At 39.1% G+C, this 12,925-nt stretch overlaps 1 protein-coding gene across 2 annotated transcripts in view; it reads left to right on the forward strand.

The window, feature by feature from the left end:
- The window catches only part of EPHA6 (EPH receptor A6), a 513,074-nt gene that overhangs the window by 373,724 nt on the left and 126,425 nt on the right, over positions 1–12,925 (forward strand). For both annotated transcript variants that reach the window (XM_055803065.1, XM_055803066.1), the window contains exon 7: positions 2,979–3,141. In XM_055803065.1, the coding sequence (XP_055659040.1) occupies positions 2,979–3,141 (163 nt within the window). The remainder of the gene's footprint in view (positions 1–2,978; positions 3,142–12,925) is intronic.

Here is a 12,925-nt window from a genome sequence, read left to right on the forward strand (position 1 = left end):
AGGGAGCTGCTGTATCCCAAATGCTGTGTTACACAAGCAGTAATTAGCCTGTAATAACAGATATAGCTCAGACTGGGTTTTTTCGGAAGTCATTCCCAGTTCTTTGCTGTCACTGGCCTTGTTCTGCAGGCTTCAGGGAGTAAATCACACCAGTGGATCCCAGGGAGTCTACACCAATTTTTGACAAAAGTTCCATTTCCATCCTCCTCTGAAGGAATGTATTTCTTTCTACAATTCCATTGAATTATTTCTCTGATCTCTTCAGCAGGTCAGAAAAAAAAAAAAAAGTAAATTGTTAAATGCTTAGAACTTGATTTCAAGCAGCAAAGTAGTCTGGAGAAAAGAAATGACTTGCAACTATTAGGTCGTGCAGTGAAACCCCTTAGGTAGTGGTCTCCTCCTTATCTTATGGTTTGTGGAGCCTAAGTAAAAATTTCCAGAGCATTCCAGAGTATAAAGTCTCTGTCTGCCTACCTGGGCCATGACAGATGGAGCATGTGGTACTTGCTAAAACTTTGAAATAAACCATACTAACGCCTGTATAAAACAAGCATTTGCTGTTTACATAACCTGTAAGGAACATATCCAGAATCTTTCCTTCACTGGATGCCGTGTCTTTACCTGGACTGAAGTGCAGAAACAGAGTCTTGTATTGATATTGTATTTAACAGATATGATCGCAAACATTGTGCCACACTGTGATTCGGTGTGGTCTTAGGACAGTGCAATCTCAGGTGGTTTCTTTTTTTATTTTCTTTTTTTCTTTTTTTCTTTTTTTCTCTTAATTCTTAGGTTGATTTTGAGCTGGTAGCAAACTTGTGTTTAAAGACTTGGTCCCTTTGGGCAGAAATGCACACACTTTAGCCAGCAGCTTCATTTCTAAACAAATTCAAGTCATTTGTTCTCCAAGTCTGCATACCCTGGCCAAGTTACACATTATGTTATATGACTCCTCTACACATCGAAGCCCCTGGATGCTGCACATCTAACAAGGTTACAGGATAGAAATTAGCTTCATGACACTGAATGTCTGTGAAATGTCCACAAAGCAGTATGAAAACTCCTCTGTGTGTGTAGGAGTTCTCTATTGCCTTTCCAATCTGAGTATTAACCTATTATACCTCTTCTGCTCACATACAAGCTGTTTTTCAAGTTGAAGCAAGCTTAATCACAATAAATAAATACATAAATCCATCACTTTAACAAGTTGGCCTTCTGTCAAAAGAAAATAGATATTTTCTGAAATGTCAAAAAAAAAAGTTTGTCAAAATTCACTAAACTGTTCAAAGTGAAGTTATAACATTTCAAGTAATTGGGAGAAAACTGATAGTTATAGAATTTGTTAGATGGTATATTAATCATAGTCTCCATCCATAAGATTACATGTACACTGTGTCATACTATTTCAATTTAAATATATGCTTCTTGCTGTTTTAAAATTTGGTTATATACTGTAGAAAAATCCACACTTCCTCTTACTATAGTTTCTGAAGTTATTTCCACAGTTTGAAGTGAGCAATAAATGCAGTTATTTTAGATATTGGTCATTGGTGCCTTCCTTCTCCTCCTCCACTTAGCAGAAATATTAGTTTATTTTTGTGTCTGGTTTTTAATTTGGTTCTCGTAACAATCTTGTACGCCTACTGGGGGAATACTGACATACCTGCTGCTCTATGCCAATATGACTTTGTTACACCATGAGTGAAGCTGACTCGGCATGTTTTATATAAAACTGTTTGCTTTATATAAAAAAATATGTATTTTACACAGAAGAGGTTAAGAATTCCACAGAATCTAACTGAAACCTGTTCTTCTCCTGGTTATATCTTTTCTGTGAACCAGATGATTTCCTTCTTAACAGGCTGGAAGCACCCTTCGAGTAACTTATACCTACTCTAGTATTACTGCGTAGTGTAATAAATGTATATGGTGCCCTATGGGTATCACAGTTGGATTGTTAGGCATATGCCAAGGACATTTCTGCTCATTTGTCATTTTGGAGACAAATCCTGCTGCAACAAAGCAAAGCTAGCCTTAAGGCACCATATAAAATATTACAGATTACTGATCTATCAAGTGACAGTAACTAATGACAGGGAATAAACTCCCTCTTCTTCTAAGTCATGCCCTCACATAAAAGTATCGTCAACGACCCGTCTAGCAAAGCAGCACTTAGTTTTTGCACAGCAGTCGATGTGGCTGGTCACCCTAGTACAGCAGCTGGTCTGCAGCGGTAATTCCCAGTTTTCCCTGCACACCGTAATTCTCAGCCATCTCTGCAAGAGTCAGGAATTTGGAGTAGATGCCCAGGATCAACTGCTAGGAGATTAGCAGGGGAGTTCTGCAGAGACTGTTTCACCTCGTAGCATGTTAAGGAGAATTTCATCTACAACTACATTACAGCTACCTGGAAAGAAAAATGAAGTTCAGCAGCAGTGAAGCAGTTGAACCATGCTAGAAGTTTACAGACTTTAAAGAAAAAGTTAATTTTTATTTTCTTTTACCCACAGGTCTACCCACGGATAGCGCCGGCATTTTGGCACTACCTGCGGGTAGAAGTGAGTAGCGGGTATTTGAATACTCCCACATCTTTACTTTACAGCTTACTAGTATTTACCGACCTCCTAGTTTGTCCATTGTGCAAAAATACTGAGCTACCATTCTAGCTGCCATTTCTGTGAATGTAGTCTTGTACTAATTCCATATAGTTTTGACTACAGTGTAATTACTAACCCAAGTCACAAAGATATGATGTGTTTATATGCGAGATTAAAGACAAAAAGATGAAATCTAAGACAAGGCCATATCATACATTATGACTGTAGCACAAAATCAAAATACAGAAATCCATACCTGCACCTCTTACAAACACATTTTACATTCATGAGAAGAATATAGAGTTTCAGTTCTGTTATATCATTTTTGCAAAGTTTGTACAACTCAACTTGATATCATTTCTCCCCTCTTTTGTCCCCCAGGAGCATGAGCAGCTCAGCTATTCCTCCACAAGGTCCAAGGCTCCAAGTGTTATCATCACAGGTCTCAAGCCAGCCACCAAGTATATATTTCATATCAGAGTCAGGACGGCAGCAGGATACAGCGGCTATAGCCAGAAGTTTGAATTTGAAACTGGAGATGAAAGTAAGTTTCACTGAAGGGAAAAAAAATAATCATATGCAATAGAAGTAGCATCTAATTCTAAAACAGTGAGACCCTGGGAGTTTGAATGGCTGAATCCATACCATTTGCTTATCACAAAATGACCACTGCTCTATGATAAAAAACAAGTAAGCCTCAGCCTCACACTTCTGGATTTATAACCACAAATGAAAGTTTTAGCCCAGTGCTGCAGCTGAAGAATGTTTTCATCTGCAAAATTTCCATACAGCTCCCCTTCCAACTTGCGATGTTCTGTGATCCTGTATTTGTTTAACGAAGGCCTTGCTTTTGACATCTAGAAATACCCTTAGTCAGGCTCTACATAAGTCTAGCAGCCTCAGGCAAGCTCCCAGAACACAGCGACGGAGTCTTTTCTCTGTAGTTGTTAGTGATCCCAGACTCTACAAATAAAAAAATTGAAAACTTTTATATGCATTTACATCAACCAATAAGCCTACCACATTTTCCAGTAAGAAGCAAAAAGCCTACATGTTCCTACAGTATATACAAAAGGCTTGATGCTACATATGATGTCCGTGCTCTGAACAATTTTACATTTCAGTCATGTACTGCCCTCCCTGTTCAAAGAAACTGCACACAAGGTATTTACTAGCATTTAAGATATAATTAGTGTAGTAGATACAACACTAAAACACTCATTAATGAAATTACTTTAATTAACCAATTATGTATACCATGTTTTTCATTAGTGTTTTAGAATTCAAGTTATTTAAGCTAAAATACAGACTCAAAACTATATAAGTGTTTTCAAGAGTACCCATGGGTTTGTGTTCCATTTTCATTGCTTCTTAACTTCTATTTCAAAAATGTTTTAGGAGTAGATTTCCAATTGCTTAATGCCTAAATGGACTTTTTGAAGTTTGCTAGGTACTTAAGCCAATTGATTTGAATAGGAGCTGAGCACCTGGGTGCTTTCAAGAATTCCAGTAGATCCTTTCTGCTTCTTCTGATGCAATAAATATTAGGCTTTAGGCACCCAGAGACATAACTTATCAAAAGTAAATGGTATTTAAATCTCTATGAGCCTATGTCATGTTTGTAAAAATGTGACTTACCCATCTAAATCAGAAAGACTGTGGTTCCAGTGACATTTCTGTCATTGGCACTGCTGATAGAAACATCTCCTGGGAGTGAGATTCCACCCACTCCTTCCCAGCCCCACATCTCCATCTCAGTTGCATTAATGCAACTGGCTCTTGGGCTGCGTGGTGAGCTAGAGCTCACAACACTCTTAAACATTTATTACCTTCTATTACTTCCAGGCACTCAGTGTGAATCTTGATAGCGAAACATGAATACACATTATTTATTTGCTGTTTACCAACATCTATTGCTTAAGCCTGTTCCTGACTAAAAGTATTTGATTTGTTCTAAATGTAAATTGTGCGATTGAAAGGAAATGTAGATAGAATTGTTCTTTATGATCAATCGAGATGGAGGTGGAGAGAAATTCTGTTGCTGTTTGAAATGCTACCTGGAGCTAAATAAAGACTTCAGTTTAATTAGAAGGGTAGTTCAAAGGACCGTGTCTTATTCAAATATTTATACAGCACTGCTTTAGATTTCAAGGGAGGGGGGGGGTGGGGGGGGGGGGGGGGGGGGAAGCAAAGTAAGTGCCTGCTGGTAAATATTACTTATTTCAAATTGACGCAGTACTCTGACCATTCAAATGATGCCTTGTTACTCTACAGTTATCTTACTTCCTCACAGCAGTATTTTGAAAATCGGCCTATTCTAAACTGTAGGGCAATCCATATGATTATGATCATTCATTTGTACCCCTTTCACAACACAGACCAAATGTCTGTAATTCTGTAACTTTTCCAGACAGCTAATGACCATAGATTGAAATGTAACATCTACCATATACCAATAGTCTTGATTTAAAATCTTCCAGTAATGGGGAGCTTACCATATTTATAGGTAGTGTCAGTGCTTAAGCCTCATAACTAAAAATCAGCACCTTATTTCTACCCTTTTTTTTTAATTTGTTTTTAATTTAATTTGTACCTTGTCACCCTTTTCTGCCAAATTAAAAAAGCAAAATAGTATCAGAAATCTCTTCCTCATCTAAATGTGTGCATGCTCGTTTTAAAACTTCTCATCTTTCTCATAAATTATATAAATGACCTCTCTCACTCTAAAAAAATCCAGATTTTCCAAACGTTGAATAATTCTGTAGCTCTCTAGATTTTTACCATCCTTTTTGAAGTATAACTTCAGAGCTGAATCTGATGCTGAATTAAATAGGAAAACTAAATCTTTTTATGATGCCGTGGACAGATCTAACACTGCTCACCTCCTTTTTTTTTTTTCTTTTTATTCTTTAGGTTTGGTGTTTTTTTTTTTTTACCTATAGGTCTAAGCACTTGTAGCCTGAACTAGAGCATTGTCTCACACAGCTGAATAACTAGAACAGACCAACATTTTTGTCAGTACCGTTGTGTTCCAAGATACTGATCTACATCTAGGTGGAGGGATTAGGGAGGGTTATGCTGCACAGTTGTATCAGTACACATAAATGCTAATTCACCCTTGCTGGCATGCATCTCTCTTACAAAGTGGTCCAAGTCAAACTGTGTAAAGAGTCATAGAATCACAAAATCACAGAATGGCTTGGGTTGGAAGGGACCTTAAAGATCATCTCGTTCCAATCCCCTGCCAGGGACAGGGACACCTTCCACTAGACCAGGCTGCTCCAAGCCCCGTCCAACCTGCCCCTGAGCACTGCCAGGGATGGGGCAGCCACAATCTCTATGGGAAACTGTGCCAGTGCCTCACCACCCTCAGGGAAGAATTTCTGACCTAACTCTACCCTCTTTCAGTTTAAAGCCACACACACCCCGTCCTACACTCCTCGCCCTTGTAACGAGCCCCTCTCCCGCGTTCCTGCAGGGCCCCGTCAGGCACTGGCAGGGGCTCTCAGGTCTCCCCGCAGCCTTCTCCTCTCCAGGCTGAGCCACCCCAGCTCTCCCAGCCTGTCTGCACGGGAGAGGGGCTCCAGCCCTCAGATCATACTTGTGTCCCTCCTCTGGACTCATTTATTACTCTCGCAGTATGCAGCTCAGCTGAAGATGTTCTGATTTTTTACATATATATTCTTCTCTATTATTCTGAAAGATACCAAGTAGTGCTAGGCCAAAGCAGACTATTGCAGCTCCCTCCATTCCTACCCATCAGAAACAAGTTACTTGGTGAAAATTCCAGGTTTGCAATTGCTTTCTGTGGTCTTTCACATAGCCAGATTTAATTCATGTGGGCTATACTGATTTTATATAAAGTTAACATTTTCATGAGAAGGCTGGGAAGAAATTCTGTGTTGCCAACAGAAAATTAATCAACTGAAAATCTCATAAAATTGGCCAAAAATATTTCAAGTCATGTGTTTCATAAAAATCCTTCTCAACTGGCACCAGCTTTAAACATCCTTCAGCTCTCTACAAACTGTACATGTTACAGTCTTAGCATCTAGAGAAGAATTCCAGGACCAGTTGCAGATGAACACCTGAGGTTGTTCCATTTGAATATTGACATAATTTGTTAATAAATAGTGGTAAAGTGAGCAAGCCAAAATTAATTAAGATTTTTCTTTAAAGTGATAGAGAAGTTGTGGAAAAGTAATGGTTCATGAACTGTGGGATGGGTATATCAGTGTCCTAAAACATACTGCCCTTGGCAGGACAGCGCTGGCGTGTCTGCTCCAGTTTACTGGTTGAAACACTCTCTGTGCCACTTCACTTTTACAGAATAAAGCTAGATACATCATTACTAGGAACACTAAGACATTTTGGTATAATTATTAACGGTGGTGCACAAGGTGGAAAGGCCAAGTCTGTAGCAATAATGAGGACAGTTGATTAATCTTGCAGTGCTGGTCTGGCTTTTGGGAAGCCCCCTCACCTACCAGCAGACTGAGGCAGCCATTGCTTGGGGAGCGTGTTGTTCTTGAACTCTTATCCCTGCTGCAGAGACCAATAAATGGAACAGCTAATAGAGTAAAAATTGTACTTTCCTTGTGAAAGGAAATGGAGTTACCTGGAGAAGTCAGAAAACTTCTCTTCAAGGAAGCAGAGATCGATGAATGGATGTCGTCAAGCGTTTCTTCCACTATTAAAGCCAAGAGGCTGCTGCTGTAATAACTTTACAGAGCATAGTAACTACTGCTTTTGACCATGTTCCTAATTGACATTTTATTCCATCTCCCTGTTTTGCTACCTTACAGGCAAAACACTTCTAGCAAAGCTGACAGGGTTTCACCCCGACCTGTGCCACTGCTGTGGCTATAAACTGAAGCATAACCTCACTCACAGTTCCTGCTTTTATGTATCAGGAGTACCAACTGAATCACTACAAACAGCTCTGGTCCTTCCTAGGGTAGAATAAAATATATTCTGAGAATAAAAGATCGTTTGTCCCAGGGCAAACATGCTTTAGTCTTTTAGCTGTTTTCCCTCTCCCTATTTTTCTCTCTCTCTCGCTCTTCTAACTAGCTGTTTACGGAAGACTTTTTGTGTTTGGTTGTGTTGTGTTGTTGTTTGCTGGTTTTTGTTTTGTTTTTTTTTAAATTACTGATTCAAAGTATTCTTTTTTTCTGGAGAAATGTCTTTTTACTATATCACCTCAGAGGCCCTTGTGCCTCCAGTAACTTGTAAAATATGGAACAATTTACGGCTGTTAGGCAGTGCCATGTTTTCATGCTGTAGCTTTTGCGCAGGGCTTGTTCTAAAACCGAGGGTATCTTCCAGGTCAACCTTCACGTCATTAGGAAGAAAAAAAAAATCTGAAAGGGAACTAGCTGGCTTGTTCCAAAAGGGACTTAAGGGGCAAGCTAGCATGTGTGCAGTGTGGGCTAGTGCCTGGGCTGAACAGAGTGATAAATGTAAGCACATGACAACTTTTAATCCAAAAGTAACGTAGACATTTGTATGCTTCAAATAAATCATATTAAGAATTAAAAAAAAAAAAAAAATCAGAAATGCTGCTAGAATAGCTGATTAGATAATTTATAAATTTGAGGACTGTGAAAACTAATTGGCCTGGAACCTTTATCATGATGAAACAATAATTTTAATTTGTTTACTGTAGGCACAGATGGTGACTTTCTTGTATTGTCAGATCTGCTGAATTCTCACATTCTTCTTCCTCTTCCCACATCCACAAAATCTATCTTTAACTTTTCAGCCTCAAATCGTGCTATTTTGGATTTGCCACCAGATGTGATTTACACCCTGAACTCCGTTTTCTGAAGAACTCCAAAACTCAAGAGAAGGGTCCTGAATCGTTGAATCCAATAGAGCTCTAATATTTTTTCAAGCACATGCTCTGATTCATGCCACAACAGAGAAGAAATGTATTGAATTACCAATGCAAAATGGAGGGGGGGGTTGTTAGAATGTTTGAGGTTTTGACAATAGTAAATTCAGTTTCTGGCTGAAACAAACAAATGAGATGGCACATATCTCATGTGTAGAAACTGTTTTTCTGGGTCTCTGCCCATGGCTGCCTAGTCCTACTGTTCATTCAGTAGTAGCCACCACTGGATGCCTCAGAATGTCTCATTTTGATCTTGAAGTATTTGCTTGCTGTGGTTTATACTTTCAGGCAGTTGTTCTTCACATTTGACTTTGGCCTATCTCATTTCTCTACTGTGGATGTCCAGAAGGCCCAGAGACTTTACTTGTCCTCTGCATTTCCTAACCAAGAGCAACATCCTTGCTCAGATCTCAAATTGCTTGCACAGGCTTTCCATTCGCCCACCAGTCAGGAAGCTAATGTTAGGGGCAACATGTTGAAGGCTTTTCAAGCAGATACATGCCAAAAACTTTTAGATTCTTATGCTAGTGATGGCATTGTTTTTCCCTTTTAAAATTCCTTTTTAAGATTGCCTTTCCACTGCTTCCTTCCTTTCCTGCATTCCCCCTTAGATTGGAGCCCATCAGCTCACTACAGCACAGGAACTACAGCACTTATGAAAATGTAAATGTTACCCTAATTAGACTTTATATTTTTCTTTCCTACTGTTCCTAAGCACTGTTGTTTACGCCACCTTGTAAACCCATCTGACAGCCTGTTCCTGTCTGTTAGAGCTCCAGTTCTCACCAGCCACACTTATCTACCTCACAGCTACTCACAGTTATCTGTCTAGCTGTCTTTCTGTCACTTTTTTATCTTTCAGTCTGCTGGAAGGTCCGCTGCCTGATAGATGTCAAATTGAAATAACTAAAGAACGTAGCTAAAAGGCAGAAGTGAGCTGTCATTAGGGCTTCTAGCCCTTTTATACCAAATACATAACCTTTTAAAAGATTTTAAGAAATTTGCTCAAAGAAAAGACAGGAGAACAGAGCTGGAAGATTCTCTCTGTCTTTCATCCTCTTGCATCGTGACTAAAATATCTGCACCATCTCTTCCCGCCTACCCAGCGAGGAAGTGGAGAAGCCTCAGGGTATTTCCCTTCAGCACAGAGAGGAAGGAAAGTGCAGTTCCTCCTCCACACACCTGGGTGAAGAACTCAGAGAGGGACTGAGACAGGGCAAGGATGTAAGGAGTAGATGGTGGGGACAGAACCGACTCCAAGCTGGATGCAGAAGGGATTTCTGGGCACAGTTTAAACAAGGAAGCTGGAATGATGAAATTAGACACTTCAAATGTCATTGTGGGCATCTAACCTCAGGTAAGCATGAAGAGTAATGGGACTGAAGAGTTTATCTGGGTAATACACTTCTGGGTACATGTATGATACACACTGCAATTGTAAAATCAAATCGCCACTTTGACTAATCACATTAGTTGCAGCAACAATGTGTTTAAAGAGTTCTGATACCCAAACATAATAGAATACTATCTAATCATCTACTGGGATAAGTAATAAATCCTCCTTTTTCCTCATCTTATGCTGCTCATTTTTTAAAACCTGTTTTTTGTCAAAATAAACTTACTGAGCAGACAGGCAGAGAGAAAGACATACTACCAGACAAAACAGCCAGCCCAGTTAGATAGATACTAAGCTCCCTTAAGAGTCTTAGCACTGCTGGTGGTTTACATATTCCTGTTGCACCAGCACATCCTTGCCCCCTTGCTTATCAGCCTCAACTATGGAATGCAGCGTGGCCCCATTCGTGGTACAGCCACATCCATCCCTGTGATCACAGAGCCACTGATCACCCCTGCACTGGACACATTAGCGCGGTGCACAGCTGGCAGATACAAGACCATGCATCGGAGACTGTAGAGACAACAAAATCTTGATTTTAGCTCTGTGATTGCTGGGCATGTCTAACAAATGAGATTCTGGGAAAAGTGCTGTGTACTTCTATGATTAAATGCAGCACTCTAATATGTGCACACAAGGAGATGAACTAAGGTTGCAGGGGCTTGTTTGGTTTTGCAACCTATCATAATTGTTTTTTTAAACTGAGTTTCTCTGTCTTGCATAATCAAGAATATTCCTGAGGAGAAGCACAGGGCCATATACCGATATGCCCAGCTGATGGAGAGGAAAAATGAAGGAAGAAAAAGCAGGAAACAAAAAAGATTCAGGAACATGTACAACAGAAACAAGACATGTAAAGGCTCTTATTTACAACTTGGACTTTAACTTAAGAGAAAGTTGAAGAAATTAGAAAAGAACAGAGAGATGGAGGGACATGCTGAATTTAATTTAGAATGGTGCAATGCTGTAAAAATTTTAATTATTGAGTATCCCTGATTACTCTCTTCTTGCTGCCTAGATAGTGTTTTATGGAACCTCTTACCTGCATGTGAGGAGCCTGGGTGTGCGCATACACATGTGCTTATATATGTGCTGTTCACTGCACTGTGCCTTTATTGATTTCTAGAAAGATCGCTTCAAGAAAAAATAAGTATTTCCATCATTTTACCTTACCTGCCTCTCTGTCAGTTTTTAACAAATCCACATTTTCCAATTATACTTCTCTGTCATTTGCCGGTTTTATCTGACAAGTAAATTAAGGTCATCGGGGAGCGTCAGGCCTGAAAGCCCTTTACAGTGATTTGGCTACTTGGGGAAAAAAAAAAAAAAAATCTCATGTATTGGACTCTGGCACCTCTGCCAACATAGTAAAATACAAACGAGAAACAGAATGATCACTTTTTATGTATGTTCAGTCTCAGCTAAAACTCGGATTGCTTAGGGATTGAAAGACCTAAGTCAGTCCGGAATTTCTCCCCTTCATGAATTTCTCCCTGGTTCCTAATAGGAAATATATGCCATTAAACTGATAGATTGCATTCTGGTTTAGCTAAACCAGCAAAAAATATCAGCTCGATTCAGCAGAAATGATCCAGGACACATTACTTTCTTCATCTTGAGAGCTGCAGAGCACTGCTTTGGACCATGGAATCAGTCCCTACATTTGCATCTTTAATTCTCATGAAGAAAGGCCCTGGGTTGTCTCCTTGGCAATGAATGTCTATTGAAGCAGACAGCTAATTTCTCTGAGCTCATGGTTTGCTTTTCTCCTGATGAATTCACTATTTTTGCACACTCCTTTTTTGTATTAAAATGAGATAAAAAGAAAGAAAAAAAAAAAAAAACAATCTGAGGGCTGCAGCTTGTCCTCTCACTTCCTTTTGCAAGGATGGGCAAGATAGACTTATCTAAAACCTCCTCCTCCATTTACACCTTCAAACTGTGCCTGACTCTAACAATCTTTACAACATTTAGCACAACCCCCTGCTAGTCTGAAAACAGTATTCAGCATTTCATTTGCAGAGCCTGTTGTTATTGGCATTGTTACTTGTGTGGCATGATATTTGTTCTGCTGTATTTCTCCAACTAAATCTGACTCTGCAGAACATAATGCAGTGCTAGAATCCACTCCCATAATATCACTAGATACCATTTTGGAGATTAGCTATTCAGTGAGTATTTGCTACATCATTTATTGGAAGATGTATATATTTAACTTGTCTGTGGAGAGCTTATGACCACAGATACTGAATGACTTGTAATTTACTGCCTGTGCATATCTCCATTAAATTATACGGTCAGAAACCTAATGGCTTAAATTTAACAAGTTGTTTTTGCTGAAAATTTGACATAAACTATTGTTTTTATTTGCTTTACTACTTTTACAAAGCCAGTTTACACTGCTAATTTCTAAACCACTCATAAATATTATTTAGAAGCCAAATGTTTTTCTTGGAAACAGCACTTTATGAGGCTTTGGGCAGCAATGTGTGCATTGTAATGGGTTTCATCAACTGCAGAGTGAGAGAATACAGCCTGCTGACCTTTCTAGGCAGCAGCTTAGGTGCTTTCCCTAAGTTTTAATCGCCTGGTGCCTAAAGAAAGCTGAAGATTTTGCTCACGGAACCGTTTGCAAGTTTAAAAACTCAAAGCTGCTTTCCTGAGAAATCTAAAATTTCTTTTCTTTCCTACATTTACTACTCTTGCCAGAGGTCATTGAATAGAATTACTTATTCTTCTTTCAGAACAAAGTGGTGTTTCTCATGGAAACAGAAAGTTAGGTAAACATGACATAGTAAAATGTTCAAGTGTAACTGAGTTTAAGAAATAAAACTTTGGAGTCACAAAACAGGAGATGATAGAGAAAAAACTGAGCCTAATTATTTTTCTGCTTATGTAATACTTGGAAAGTGAGGACCAACTGGACTGGATGTAGTACTTTGTTAATGTAAAGTTTTTATATTATACAGAATAAATTAATATAAATAGCAAGTGTCTAGAGACTGGATAATTTCAGGTGATCTTTTTTAACTCCTA

Source organism: Falco peregrinus, chromosome 4 (assembly GCF_023634155.1).
Source record: "Falco peregrinus isolate bFalPer1 chromosome 4, bFalPer1.pri, whole genome shotgun sequence".
Classification (NCBI taxonomy): domain Eukaryota; kingdom Metazoa; phylum Chordata; class Aves; order Falconiformes; family Falconidae; genus Falco; species Falco peregrinus.